General features: G+C 45.5%; 1 protein-coding gene across 4 annotated transcripts in view; it reads right to left on the bottom strand.

Moving 5' to 3' along the window:
- Positions 1-12701, bottom strand: part of LOC144152848 (acetyl-CoA acetyltransferase, mitochondrial-like) — a 47699-nt gene extending 34998 nt beyond the window's left edge. Inside the window, exons 1-2 of one of the 4 annotated variants that reach the window (XM_077684339.1) lie at positions 12580-12701; positions 163-219 (exon numbers count right to left, since the gene is read on the bottom strand). In XM_077684339.1, coding sequence (XP_077540465.1) covers positions 163-195 — 33 coding nt within the window. In that variant the 5' untranslated portion in view covers positions 196-219; positions 12580-12701. Of the gene's footprint in view, positions 1-162; positions 220-994; positions 1162-6222; positions 6289-6693; positions 6853-12579 lie in introns of those variants that run through there. The other 3 variants (XM_077684337.1, XM_077684340.1, XM_077684338.1) reach the window with 3 other exon arrangements.
- Positions 12702-15096: the final 2395 nt, after the last annotated feature.

Raw genomic sequence — 15096 nt, 5'->3', positions numbered from 1 at the left:
TGAGTGGCCCACATTCGGAGTTGGAGCACGAACGGGCAAGCTGAAAAATTACCTTTGCAATAAAATAGCTCAAGTTTACTCAAACAGGAGTTCTGAGCTTGTCCACACAAACACTTTGTAAGCAGTACGTTCTACAGGCTACAAAAACCTGCCCATACTTACATTTAATGTATGTGATGTGCCGTTGCTGTACATCCTACGTAAAAGGACAGCCGCAAACTGCAGAAAGAGAGGGAGAAAAAGCAAAGACAATTTCATTCAGATGTACACGCCTTCATGCTGATTAATGACAATGACTGCCGCCTTAATGTGTCTCAGAAATGAAAAGTCGCATAACACACAGAAAGGCTTACACTTTTGAGGCACGAAACACAGCTGCAAAGCAAAATTAGTACGTCCAGTCTCAGCATCGTTGTCGCCCAGATCACCCAATTAACGGGCTGGTGCACGAAAACCCGCTATCTCGAACAATCCGTGCTAAAATCCTACGCCACTCGCCTACATATTTGAAGGGTGTCCACAGCAGAGTTCGTCTAATCGTTTAGAGGGGTCTGGTTACGTTAAGCGCCACTACATGCACAGCTCTTTAAAAGAATCTATAAGCCAGTGCTCACATCCTACCCGTTTCCCATTTTCATCTTCTCCGTCTTCATCAATGACCGGCGCCTTCTTAACTTTTTTTTCTACTAACCGCACCAAAAAAGAAAAAGTCGGCAACAACACACGAAACAATGGCGCTGCTATCCCCACTACGGTAGGCACTACAAACCCAAATATTGATGGAAGAGGGCGATTTTGGCAAATTGGACAACGGCACTGCTCCACCACGTGGGACGACCATCGCCTTTTAAAAGAAAGGAATTATTTACCGCGCGCTCACTAAAACAATCCCACGTAGCAATGAAAAAATTAGGTATTATTTCCGGTACTAAATCACCAGAAAGCGCTTTTAAGACCTACGCAAAGGCGCCAAGTGCCTTTGCGCCTAACTTACCACGTGGCGAGCCGAGGCTGAAAATGTGCGGATCAGGTAACTGCACCACCAAAAGTTCGAAGCATAAACAGGATCGCCGAACTATTTTTACAGAGTACAACATGGTCTGTAGCATTGTTTAAACTTATATGTAGGCAGGCTATCATAATGTCGAACTTCTGTTCTGATAACTCTGAATCTCCGTCCGCACACGCCGGACAGTGGTCGCTTTGTGTGGAAGCCACATGGGAAGCCACCCAAGCCTGGCTTCTAAACTGTCCGATTTTGCGGCTTTAGATTCGTCTTCGGAACAGTGTTGCCAGGCCCGGCTTACAATCGGCTGCACTTGTCGTCCGACGCCCGCTTCAAATCTTCCGGATTTTTGGGCAGCGGGTGCCGAAACGTAAAATTTTATATTGCAAACAATTCAACAAAACTGATGAATAGCCCCGAAAGCAGTCGAGAGAACGGAGGATGTAACCGTTACGACGCTCCCGAATCAACCCTTCACGACAAACAAGAAGAAGAAAAAAAAAAATCTAGCAAGTTGATACGAGTAAAATACTGTGAGCCCCTGACACCCGATTCCGGACACGAGCATGCCTCGGCATCTAAAAAACCGCAAGAATTTACAATATTTTTCTCTGACCAATTACACTGCGTACATTTTTTCCTCCCGTAACGCATTTTTATTTCTTATGCAATTTTTAAGTTCCCCAGCCTGGATACGTTATAACCAGGCTAAGTTTCCTATTAACTTGCTTTTTTTATTCTGAACGGACTTTTAAAGAATGTGACTGTTAGCAATCGTGGGAACATCAAAACAAAAAAATTAAAAAGCGAGGAAAAATTTTGTTCTACACTAATTTCGTAAACAGTCGCCACACTGTTTGGGCAACTGTACCTTTGCTACTCATTTACTACGCTACAAAGAAATAATCAGTGGAGCAAGGGTTCGACACAACGCAAAGAGTGGACACATTTTTTTAAACACATTCCTTCTCCTCCTAACCCATCACTTTTATGTGCAACCAATGACTTTTCAAAATTCAGCTTCAACTGATCTTAGAAGGGAGTCGACAAGGCACAAAATGTGACGGCAGAGGTACTGCTAAACATGCAAACATAAGAGCGTTCTATGTGATGCACATGCTCTCCCCTCAGTGACCAAAAGAATTAAGGAAAGGATCCTGAGAATTTCCTCTCCTCGGGATAGACAAATTACCCAACATTATTTGTTAACCCGTCCCCGTCTGTCACAACCTGTGCAATTCCACTGTTCCCCCCCCCCCCCCTCCCCCCTTCTCACTACTCCCTGATGTTGTCTCTCAGAAGCAACACAGCTCACAAGAAGGATCCTGACCCTATTGTCTATTCACGCACTTACATTACGTCTCAGAGGAGCAGGTCACTCCTCAGTTACTGATGATGATGATGAAGTCATGATGACGACAATGTGACACTTCCCTTTGAATGTATACATATCTCATACTTCAAGACAAAACTATCCCCATCAAGAACATGTGCAGTAGCGGCATAAGCAAATTAAAAAAAAACACTGCACAGCACCATAGCATCTCAACAGTCTTCGATGCTTTGCTGCCACCAAGTAAACTAAACCACCACGGAGAGACATGACACACATGTATAGAAGGACAAGTTTTCTGCCGCAGCAAGGAATACACCACATCCTGAGATTTTTAAAAATCCGTCTGTGATTCATAACGTAGCTCATCTTTGCGCGTACACCGTTATTTTGGTAAGAGGCCTCGAGCTGCTCATCAGCATCGTCAAGCGCCTAACTTCCCAGGGATACCATGGCTCGAGCGTGGTGAAAATTAAATAAAAAAATTCCTTCACCTGAGTGAGACCATATCAGCCTAGTGAACAACTGCAACGTTCCCTGGAGTTAAGCGTATTTGCAGATATCATTGGTGAATTGGTGTCGTCTGTTAGAGTAACGGTTAAATCACTGGCTTCTTACCATGTGTGTCTCTGGTCATAGATTCCTATCCCTGCCACATTTTTAAAACACTTCCAGCCATCCGATGTGCACAACACCATTTTTTCTTTAAAAGCGAAGCTGTAACGCGAAAACATTGAAGCGGAAGAAAAAAAACACATCCCGTGGCCGGAATCGAACCTGGGTCCCTTGCGTTATAAAGCCGGTGTCTATCCGATTGCTCCATTTCGGCATGGTCGAAGCGCTTGGAAAAACTTAGATGACAACAAAAGAATCTGTCATGAGAAAGCTTTGCATTCAACCATCGTTGTCGTTTAACAGAGGGGTGCGTGATTTTTTTACCTTATGAGCCATACAATGCTTTTGCATCAAAAAAAAAACCTCTGCGGCACTGTATGTTCAATTCGGGAATTCGTTTTAAATCTCCTGTGTTCAAAGCATCCTTAGGGGTTGCACATAAAGTTCCTTGATTGATTGGAGCGTACAACGCGCCGATGCAACGCAGGCGATGAGGCGCACCATAGTGGAGGGCTCCGGATTAATTTTGACCACCTGGGGATCTTTAACGTGCACCGAAATCTCGTACACACACGCGTTTTTGCTTTTCGCCTCCATCAGAAAAGCGGTCGCCACGGCACATAAAGTCCCTTACTCTACAAACCTGCTTCGTTTAACAACTGTACAAAAGGGAAAGCACAGGACTTTGCCAAAGTGAGAACGAAAAATTATGCGTGCAGCCTCGCCCAGTGCATTTCTGCACACTTAAACCTCATTATAACGAATGGGCTGAGACAAATAGACATGACAGAACTATGGGGAAAAAACATTTTGGAGTTCTATTTACCACAGCTGCACCTGGGCTACAAGGTGCACCATAGTGGGCAGCCACAGATTAAAGAAACCCTGCAACACTTACCATCGACTACTCGGAATATATTTTGAGGTAAAGTCTATTGTCCCAGCAATCTCCTCCCGCAAGAATTATGAAAATCCGTTCACTATCACCAAAACTACGCGCGATGAAAAATCTCCCATAAATGTTCCCTCTCAACTCAACTGCGGACAACGCGACGAAAGCTGCGCGCTCTCTCTCGGAGAGGGGGGCGGCGCGCGAGTCCTGTTCGGCGGCCTTCGATATGTCACAGGCCGGGGAGTTTCGTCCTTTTCCCCGCAACGTTGACGGGTCTATTTCCGGTCTGGTGCCACAAAAAAGCAGGCATGGTGGCCTGCTTGCAAGTAAGCTCTCAGGCTGGTAGGGCGTTTTTGGAGCAATAAACCTTTGTTGTCGAGTGGGCTCGTTGAAAGTGGAATATTTAGTTCGTCACTCAAACTCCGCGCGCACTCAAAACCAAAGAAACACCAAAAGCATGCGGACAGGTTCAGACATAGAAGAGGTTCATACACAGCAACGACAACGGCTGATCGTCACAGGAAATGCCAGAATTTAGCCGCGAAGTTGACCAGCGACAGCCAATAGGACAGCTAGGACAGCCATGGCCCGATTGACGTCGCAGAGGCCATGCCAGGGGTGCATAATGAGGAGAAATGAAGAGAGCGCGGTTGGCTTTTCCGCGTCTTTCACGGCGATTTGCGCTTACCGCTTTACGTGCACGTGTAATATTTGGCTCGGGTGTTCCTGGAAGTCTAATCTAAACGTCGCGCAGGTTTACTTGCACTGCACGAAGAGTGTTGCACGGTCCCTTTAATTGATATCAACTGGGGATCTGCACCAAAAGTGTGAAAAACAGGCATTTTGATCTTTGCTCGCCATCAGAACAACAGCCACCATGGCTGGGATCATACCCGCACCCCCGCCACAGCACCACGCTACAGCAGTAATCATAATTTACCTTTGAACAATGGGCCTCCTCGATTTACCAGTCCTGGACGGTCCGCGGGCAGTCCGAGGACTGCGTTCGGACCGGGAGCCCCATAGGAATACACGGGAAAATCGAGCGCCGGATCGCGTCTCGAGCAGTCCGCGGACGATCCGGGACTGATAATCGAAGAGGCCCAATGGTAGTGCAGACTTACAACAGTAATAATGAAGCACTGGATACAACAAAGCATTCTCTGCTTCCCTTTCAACTTTGTAGTAACAGGCATTTGCTGTATGTAGCCAGGGGAGAAGTTACCATATCACAGATAGCTTTTCGTCAATCAACAAATAAATTGCACTGTTGCAAATATGCTGAAAACAAACCCCACGTGAAAGCTGTATTATCATGATGATGCAATAACCTTATGGAGCACCTCAAAAGGCAGAGGCTGAGCACGAGGTCGCGGGTTCGATTCCCGGCCGCGGCGGCCGCTTTTCTGATGGAGGCGAAAAGCAAAAACGCCCTTGTGTACGAGATTTGGGCGCACGTTAAAGATCCCCAGGTGGTCAAAATTAATCCGGAGCCCTCCACTACGGCGCGCCTCATCGCCTGCGTTGCGTCGGCGCGTTAAACCCTACAATCCATCGATCCATCAAAAGGCAGAGCTTGGGAAACTGACAGTGACCGCGGCCCTCATAGCATTGTGAGAACAAGCGCGATTGCCCCAAAAGTATTATGAATAATGAGAATGGATAATAAACTGAAAATATGCGCCACAAGGAATACGCGACATAACCAAATCCAGCATGATATATGTTAGCAGGCAGTCGAGGTGGAAACATTTTCAAGGTTGACGTAAATTAAAAACTGCATACTCACGCCACCGTGTCCTCAGCAACTTTCCCCCTACGTTAGTGCAATACGCAGTAAAACGACGAGAAGGAATTGAACACGGGCAAGCCCTGAAAGCAAAGTGACCCAACCAAGGCTGGGATGACCGCAAGGTTGCATAGTAAAATTGTTAAACATAAAGGAAGTTTAACTGGTGGCAATACATCTTCAAATGTTACAGAATATGATACGAATAAGGGCACACACCAATGCTTACTGGCCCAAAACAAATCTTCGGTACACGCGCGTACGGTAGTGGGTCGACTACTGACGTGCCAACCACCGAGATACCGGAACATTTCCGGATAGTATCTTGTTCCAGGCGCTTTGCTGCGTCAGATATACTGACATCTAGCGCTTTCACAACAGTGGAACGTAGGAGGTAGTTAAAAACCAGTAAGGCTTCTTGCGATATTCAGCTTGGGGCAACGTGCTCCAATTATTCCGTTGACCTCACTCCTCGCTGCCAGCCCTTGACAGTGAACTTCAGCGTACAGCTGGATTTCCCGTTATACAAGCGCGAACCAATTACACGACCTAGACACATCACAGGCCACGTTACGTTGGTTACGTACCTTTGAAAAACGACGAACCGTACTTTACGATGCGATGCCGTGGAAGAAACGAATCGGTTGTATACAGTACGGGGGGTCAAGAGCAGAAGCCAACGAACGAGGAAGCGCCAAAATTAGTGTGTACTACTTTTTTTTTTCTTATTTGTCTTGCGTAGAGAAAAAAAAAAAAAGCACTCCCACCAACCGGTTTCCCTGTGGTACGAGGGGAGCTCCTGTCGGAGCACATGTTTTCGGCTCCTCGCGGTCTTTTCTCGTCGTACAACGTGCTCGCGCCACATATGTTAATTTACCAGCTGTCGTTAACCAATATTCCTGTGCATCTGCGAAGCACCCAGGCTCGCCGCAAGGTCGCTACCACGAAATCATGCGCTCAGGAACGGCGAAAAAGTTGAGATAAGCGAGCTCGACCAAGATGCGGCACCCATTTTTTCGCCGCGCGCAGCGGCAGCCACGAAATAGAACAAAGCTCACCTTTCGGTTACACCTCGCCGTTACGAATAGTGCCATGATTCATTCAGACAATGTAAAAATAAATGCCACAGAAGCAGAAAAAAAGGGCACTATCGCTGCTCTCGCCACTGCCGCACGACAGAGCCCCTTCTCGAAAGGCTTGGCGAAGTTTAGAAAAAAAAGTTCTGGTGACACAGGTGGCGCTAGTAACGCGAACATGTCAGTACGTCGGTACTTGCAGCCTTATGAAACTACGGGCGTGGTTAGAAGCTCTCCGTGAAAATCAGACATTCTTCTTACTTTAATGCGTAGGCATTCCGAGGCAAATACCCCCAGAAATCTGTCCGTGGTTCGTCCGTCCATCCATCCGTCCGTAACGTGTGACCGATGCGCTGTATGTTTACGTGGGCCATATGGATTCTTTACAGGGCTTTATTATTATAACGCCCTTTACATAACAATAAGCCCATTTAATAAAAGGTCCTAGGGCCTATTTCAATTTTTAATTCACCTAAGAAATTAATATATCCAGTGTGAATTGTGCACCGGTATTTATGAGCGCCGTAAAACGCCTCTCCTGTTTGTGAAATCAAGATCTTAGATTGAGATACCGCAAAATTAAAACTTCGATTCCCCAAAGAAGTTAGAATGCAAGATTCTATCAAAAATTGCTTTTCCTCGTATGGCTCAGAGTTTGTCTTACATATTTTAGCGGTATGGTTTGTAAGTTGTCCGAGCAGCACAGTTGCGTAAACGTTGCTCATCTAACGACTCAATCATACTAAAAAGAAAATGCTAGAACGATATCATAGCCTACATTGCACTTTGAGCAAACTTGAACCCGCAATTCCCCGAATAAATTATCAATAGCCCAAGGCCCCGCGCACAAAATATATATCTCTTTCTGGGCTTGGCAACTGAGCACGTGAACACCGAACAATGCGTTTTGTTCTGCCATATCTCTTAGAACATAGAACTGCCGGGTGATAGATACGTTACTCGCTTACGCAAGGACTTGTTAAATCACATACTCACGGATTAACACGTTTTGGGGAGGTAGACTTCTAAGCTGCACTCGACGTGTCGTACGGACCCGCCAAATCAGTCTCCTTGTCGGTAATTATTAGCCGTCGCTATATAGTGAACTGAATGGAGGGCCAACTTTTCAGGGCCTTTCAGGAACACTTACCGGGTTGGAGCGAAGCTCAAGTTTGATCTAAAATTACAAATTTGGCGGGGCTTACCTCAGCACCTCGCATAAAACTCAAAATATACGTTTTTTTTTTCTGCCATGCTGGAGTATCATTAAAATGACGTGGACGTATATATTTTTTTATAGCTCTCTCACAATAGGTCGATGGCTATGCGCGCGTAAACCATAAAAACCTGTCAAACGACATTTTCATGAAAACAATCGCCAGAGCGAGGTAGGTGTACAACGCCAGCTGTTCGAAAAACGGACACGCTCACAGTCTCGTTCAAAAATTCGTTAGCCGCACTGCTGACACAAAGAGAACACGTGACGTGGACCCCACTCACCAAGGCTGATCTCGTTACAACATTCAGAATCGACAAGACAATTTTACTGTGGAAATGGCGGCGCTTCAAAACTTGCGCATGTAGCTATAGTTGCTAGATAAATACTGAATGACTGTTACTCTAAATTACTGGTAATTACACGGGTCAATGCTGGGGTCGCTGTCCACCTAATTGTAATTACAATTTAAAAGTATGTACGCAGATTACGCTAATGACCCTTCCGTTAAATAGCTCAGGCCTTTAAAGGTAAACGTTATAATTATTTAAATTTACTGTCCCCTTGGCTCCACAGACGAAAACTACAGTTACAAATAGATAAAACAAACTATGTAGTATATTTACCCAAATTTGTAGAGAGTTGTAGGATGAAATATCCGTTGGTATTCGTGATAAAACCTTGACGAGATACCCCGCGATTTAATTTGTGAGCCCTTTGTATTGAGATACACATATGGTATAACCAAATCAGTGGGTTGTCTGCAGTGCACACAATTCGTTAAGTAGCCCCTCTTTTGTGAAACAAAAATATTATATTATGTTTTAACCTGCTCTGCATTGTCATATTGTGTCGGTTCTCTGGTAAGATGTTCTGATAAGATGTGGGGTAAGATATTCATGAAGCAAGTAAACTTCATCTCTGGACCATTGAAGTTGCGAAGATTTTTTCTTCGCACTAAGGTGCGAAGATTTTTTTTAAATTTATTTACTGTGCTCGAATTTATTTATTTTTTGTTTTGCTTTCGTACTTTTCAGTGGCCCACGTCTGAAGCAGGTCGGCAGGAATCGTCTCTTCGTGCAGAGCCAGAGCAATGCACTTATTTCGGGACCGACCAGAGTCGGTTAGAAATCTAACCTTGTTATTTTTTTCGACCTTTCATATATGTGTTCTCTGCCAGCTAGCAGGAACGCACTGTTGATGGATTATGGTGTGGAGATAGCAAACGTTTCGTAAATGGAAAACATATATCAAGGACCGTAAGAGAGCAGGGGTCTTTAGTGTCCTTATCGTCGTCTGGTTAAACAGGATAAAAGTTATGTAATCCCTTGAGGATGAGAAGGGTTGTGATTCCTCTCACCAGGAGGAGAGGACAAATGACATTATTCAAAAGTACAAGCACTAAATAAGATACCCTTAAGAGATTGACACTTGATGCACACACGGGAGTCATGGCGGCCATTTTGTTTCTGAGCAGTGTTGCTGGGTAAAGGTACCCAACGGCCGAAATTTTTGACAGCCGGCCTGGGATGGCATGATACTGGTGAAAAGTGGTGAGACTAGTTAAAAGTGATACTAGTTAAAAGCCGGATGACCGTCACTGTCTTTAGTGAGTTGCCCATTTATTTTTGGGACTCGGTGATCAAGGGATTGTCAACTTCGCTAGATTATCATTTCATCAGATATCGATGTGCAATTTTCGGGCGAAGTTTATACGCCTAGGGCTCCGTGTATTTTTCATATCTTCGGAGAACTCCCGAGATTCCACGCGCCTTTGAAGCGGGAGGTGCTCCATACCGTGCGGCGTTAAAAAATGCTATTAGCACGCGATCACCACCAAATTCGCACGCTGTTCAAAACATTGATCTGGACCTCAAGCTCACACGTCTCATCACTTGTATATGCATCTTGAGTACATTAGTTGATAACAGGCACCATTTCTAAGATTAAAACATTACTTAGAACTCAAGCTTACACTCCCCATGGCTTGGATCTGCAGTGGAGTCGAAATAAAAGCTTGGGCGCGCATACATGTGCCTTTGATAGAAATGACCGCTGTGAACGCTGAAGAGAAATAAAAAATTGCTCGTACCTTTCACCTAAATTCTGTGACACCTGCATGTTGAGTGCTAAATAGCTTCGCTGGACATCCTCTTCACATAATAAAACGGCTCATGATTCTGTCTCTCTTTCTTTCTTTCTTTCTTTCTTTCTTTCTTTCTTTCTTTCTTTCTCTCACGCTTTCTCTCTCTCTCTCTCTCTCTCTCTCTCTCTCTCTCTCTCTCTCTCTCTCTCTCTCTCTATCTATCTATCTATCTATCTATCTATCTATCTATCTATCTATCTATCTATCTATCTATCTATCTATCTATCTATCTATCTATCTTTCTTTCTTTCTTTCTTTCTTTCTTTCTTTCTTTCTTTCTTTCTTTCTTTTTGGTAGCATGTGTATGTACATTCTCATGGCTTTCCGGCATAGCTCGGGGACAATTAAGTTGGTTATTTTGCAAAACGCCGAAGGTGCGCAACGAAGCTTGACAAGTAAAGGACGTTCGGCGACTATATCGGCAGTATATCAGGTATCAACAACTCCTAACAACCGGCCAACAACCGCCTAACGCAGTTGAGTCCCTCACCACTCTCGTGAATCCATAAGGAATCCCCGGCACATTTAAGGGTCACAACCACTGTCCTTTAACAATGCTATCGCATTAAAGGTCAGGCGTATGTCTGATCATTGAATACCCATTATTTGTCATGCGCACACCATCAACACATGCCTTATGCCTCCTCTTTTCCAGGGTCCTCTTATCGGGGACCAGGCATGAGCTCACTAAACGACTGTTGCCTGGTGTTTTACAGAAGTGAACAAAAAAGGCTCACCTGGACGAATTTTCGTCGGGTTAGCGTTCAACTAGGGTCTAATACAACGCGTGGAATTGCGAGGAGCCCCACGACGCATTCGAGTTAATTCCAATTGAATCTGGCAGGCATCCACTCATGTAATATAGTGTCAAAGCAAAATGTTTATTCCCGTTATCACCGACTCGAGTTTAAACATATGGTAGGGAGAAACACGGACGAGCAGTTAGGTAGGGGAAGTGAAGGTTAAAGTATAGGGGTCGAGGTAGGTGTAAACACATTCCGTGGAGGTCTCAAACGAGCTAAGCCGTGGTTAGGGTAAATCCTCTCAGTGAGGCTCGATACCAGTGCGCTGCAAGATGATAACATGGACAAGGAGTTCTAGACACTCGTAGGACAAGTTTATCTGTACCAGAAGACGAAATACGTGCGTGTAACGAAATGTAGCATCCTCTGTGGCAACTATACCTCAGCTCGCAAATTTCTACAGCACGGGGTCTGCTTCAGTCATTTTTGTGGAGGGGGTGATGCAATGGAATATTACTGTAATTGCACCATCTGTTGTTATTGTGATCGTCTGTGAATATTTTTGAGAGGGATTGGGGAGCTGTTGGCATTTTTCCGGCGGCGTGCACGCTTACTTGATTCATTGATGGCCAAACTTTTGCTCCACTCGACAACTTCAGAGATAAGACGGCCTGACTTTTAATTTCGCTGCCTTATCAGTAGGGTTGTTCGTTTTCTGGTTAAATTTTTTTTTTTGAAATCCGGTGGTAGAAATGGGGTCCCATTTTTTCAAACTGGTGATTGTGGAGAAACCGTTTTTTTTTTGTAGAACCATTCCGAAATTCGAGTTTTTTTTTTGTTAAATATACAGATGTACTAAGTAATACACCCATTTTATTTTATCAGAAGGTATCGAGAGCTTTAACGCGTTAAAATTGCTGTTTGTTTCAAGCTGGTAATTGGGGGTACATTAGGATTTTGTAGCAAATACTCTCGGAAATTTGGCGCTTGTTTGGAAATAAATCAGTAATGATGACAATCAAGAGCACTGAAAACCACCAAGAAATAAAAAAAATAATCCCATTTAGCTGTTAATCAATTTTTTTTACAGAGCCTTGTATCCATTCATTATCACCTCCATGCGCAACATGTCCGTCTCCATTCGAAACCTGTACGATCTTTCAACGCATCTCAGTTGGGAGAAAGTTCGCTCCACATCGCAACTTCCATTAGCTAGGCCCAACAATGTCAGTGCGGCATTTTCCAGCCTGGGGTAGCGAGCGGTATAGAGTCATGCCAATACTCAATGAGTTCAACAGCTGTGTTTGTGGAGCTTGCTTCCAGCAAGAACTGGCTGAGAACGGCTGACCGTCAGCGCACGGTTGTGCATATCGCTACTTGGAAAAGGCGGAATCTCCCAAATCATGTCCGGGCCGTAAAAATCGGGTAAAATCGGGTTTTACCCGAAAACGAACAACCCTACTTACCAGGCGTGTGAGTGCAATTTTTACCCGCCCTAGTGGCCTGTAGTTGTAACTGCGAAATTCATGTTCACTCGCTAAATTTTAAACAGACGCACGCTCGAGACGCTGACAAGTTGGAAGAAAGTTTCTTCCGTTTTCTACCAAAGGTTTATTCTTGCGGTACTGTATGGGAGCTCCGAGCTATATACAGGGACTCTAGTTTATCCACGACCTCAGCTCCATCTCGCGGCGTCCCACGATTACACGCCCCTGGAACATCATAAGTCTGTATCAACAGTAAGAACTAAAAATAAGTTTTACCTTATTCGTGGTGATTCGGAAACGGGCAGGCGTTGATCAAAGCTCTGTTGTTGTTGTGCCTTGAAAAGAGGTTTTTTGCTGGGTGTCTGGCTTCACGGGCTTCCCAGGACGACTTGGGTGCTGTCACTGGCCGTATTTTTCCTCTTGCGCCCGCGGCCGCGATGTTGATTTAGCGATGCGGCGGACAAAGATTTACGACCTCCCGACCACCCTTGAGGAAACAGTCGTGCTTCTTCCTCACGTCGTCTTGCTGAATACATACTACTGTTCCTACAGGCTGCCTGAGCCTATCCGCACGAGCGCGTTCTTGGGAGTGCTTGCATGCATGTCGTCTAGCAAGGACGACTTAGCGAGTCTCGCATGCGCGCGATTCTTGCGAGCCCCAACATGAACGATGCAGTGAGAGTGCTCGCACTCATTGCAGGTTCCGAGGCTCTGGGTGTATGGTGTTCACTGGTGTGCGCTCAGCCCAAAACTAATTTGTTAAACAATGATTAGTCATTACCTTTGTTAAAGAAAGTAAACAGACCGTTTGTATAATGGAATAGCTTATTAAGTAATTTCGCTTTATACAAACAGTGAGAGAAAAACATCCCGCTTTTAGCGAAGGTTTACTTATAACGAAGTACGTTTCGTGTCCTGTGAACGTCGTAACAGACAGCTTTAGTTTCACGTGCGTGCAGAGTTCCCGTACGCAAACGGGAAAAGTATACGTAGCCCACGCGCATGTAGTTTGAAACCGCTTTAGCTACACGTACGCGCACGCCCGCGAGAGAGAGAGAGAGAGAGAGAGAGAGAGAGAGAGAGAGAGAGAGAGAGAGAGAGAGAGAGAGAGAGAGAGAGAGAGAGAGAGAGAGAGAGAGAGAGAGAGAAACTTTATTTGCTCAGTGCTTCTTGAGTCACGGTGGTCGGGCCCTCTGTATAGTCCAGGACATCCGTTGGCCGACGAGTAGCTCTCTCTGCCCGTTCTGTGAGCCATTTCTGGCAAGCTGGATGTGGGTTGATCAGGGTGGCCTCGCATTGTGTCGTGGATCTGTGGTTTGGTGTTATGTTCTTCATGCCAGGATTCTGTGTGCAGTACCACATCGTGTAGAGTAAATCTCCCGTCTGATCCCAGGGCGGGCATTGTGGTGTTTGGTAAATGTCCGAGTAGTACCTATGTAGGGTTGTGGGAATTGTAAGTGTGAATCTGTCGGAGTAGCACCACCTCCATTCTTGTGAGCGAGGGATGAGGAGCCGGAAATCTCCTGTTGAGCCTCTGTTCCAGCAGTATTTCCCCGTAGGTGGTACGCTATGAAGGGGGTGAAGGTGATTGGCTATCCCCCGTGCTTGGAGGGAAATCAGCGGGGGTGAACGCACGGAATAAGGAATCGCGGGCTAACGCGTGCGCGGCGACGTTTCCCCCCCCCCCCCCCCACCCCCCGGTCTGTCCCTGAGGAAAAAGTTGAATGACTCCAGCCTTTCGTGTATGGGCAAGTCATCAATACGAAGAACTCGTATAACAAAAAAGTGCTACTCTGAAAGCCGCACAGCAAGCTGGGCTGTATTGACGTGACAGTGAACCTTCGTAATTGGGCAATTTTAGTTTCATGTACGTAGAAGTTCCACGTACGTAGAACTTTCACAGGTGACCAGTGCGCATACTCAGAACGCAAAGGGCATACGTGAGTTTCACGGACGTACGTGAGATTCGACTTTTGCGTTGCGGTGTTCACGTTGCATCCGTAAGTATAGAGTTGACCAACATGGCGGCACCCTGCCTTCCCGCTTCGCAGCGAAAACAGCTCCGTCGCTAATCCCTCGGTGCGATATCCTTTCCCACGTATACACTGAACGTTTTAGTGGCCCTCACGAAAACCGGTGACTTAACGACTTGACTATTTGAGAACGAAACAATGAGAAAGCGAAGTAAAACGCCCGTGCAAGAAAGAATACTGCGAAATCCGCGCTGTAAATTTGGCTACTAACTGTCGTTCTTCAGAACTCTTTCGTTTTTGCGTATGCGTGTGCACGTGAGTGTGTTCTTGCGTGCTTGGGCGTGTGCGTTTTAGCGTGCGTGCTTGCGTGCGTGATCACGTGCAAGCTAGAGTAATGCTGTATTGCTTCATGGAGAGGACGAGCCAGTGATTCCTCCACCAGACGTCCAGGGTACATTTTTTCTGTTGCCCCTTGCAGACCCCTCCTGAAATTGCATCTTCTTCATATGGCATGAAAAATCGACCGGTTAGGTAACTATTACTCTCGAAGGGCCCGTAACCATCAAACATTTAGTTTTAATCCACATTTAAAACTAACAGACGAGACTGCAAGGTTTGGCTGCCAGGACGCATGTTCATTCTATTTCGCTAGAAGGCGAGTTTATTTTGTTGTTTAATTACTGAAAGTAGAATGCAGAGGTGCGGAATCCTGTTCCGATGCAGGTAGAAGTCCGGAAGTTATGGCTTGATTCAGGACGTTTATTAAACACCGTAATAGACTGCGCCCGCACCTAAACCGACCTAAATTATACAAAACCAC

This window comes from Haemaphysalis longicornis, unplaced genomic scaffold (genome assembly GCF_048455015.1).
Source record: "Haemaphysalis longicornis isolate Haplotype H1 unplaced genomic scaffold, Haemaphysalis longicornis Haplotype H1 scaffold_9, whole genome shotgun sequence".
NCBI classification, from domain to species: domain Eukaryota; kingdom Metazoa; phylum Arthropoda; class Arachnida; order Ixodida; family Ixodidae; genus Haemaphysalis; species Haemaphysalis longicornis.
This window is presented reverse-complemented; position numbering and strand designations above follow the sequence as displayed.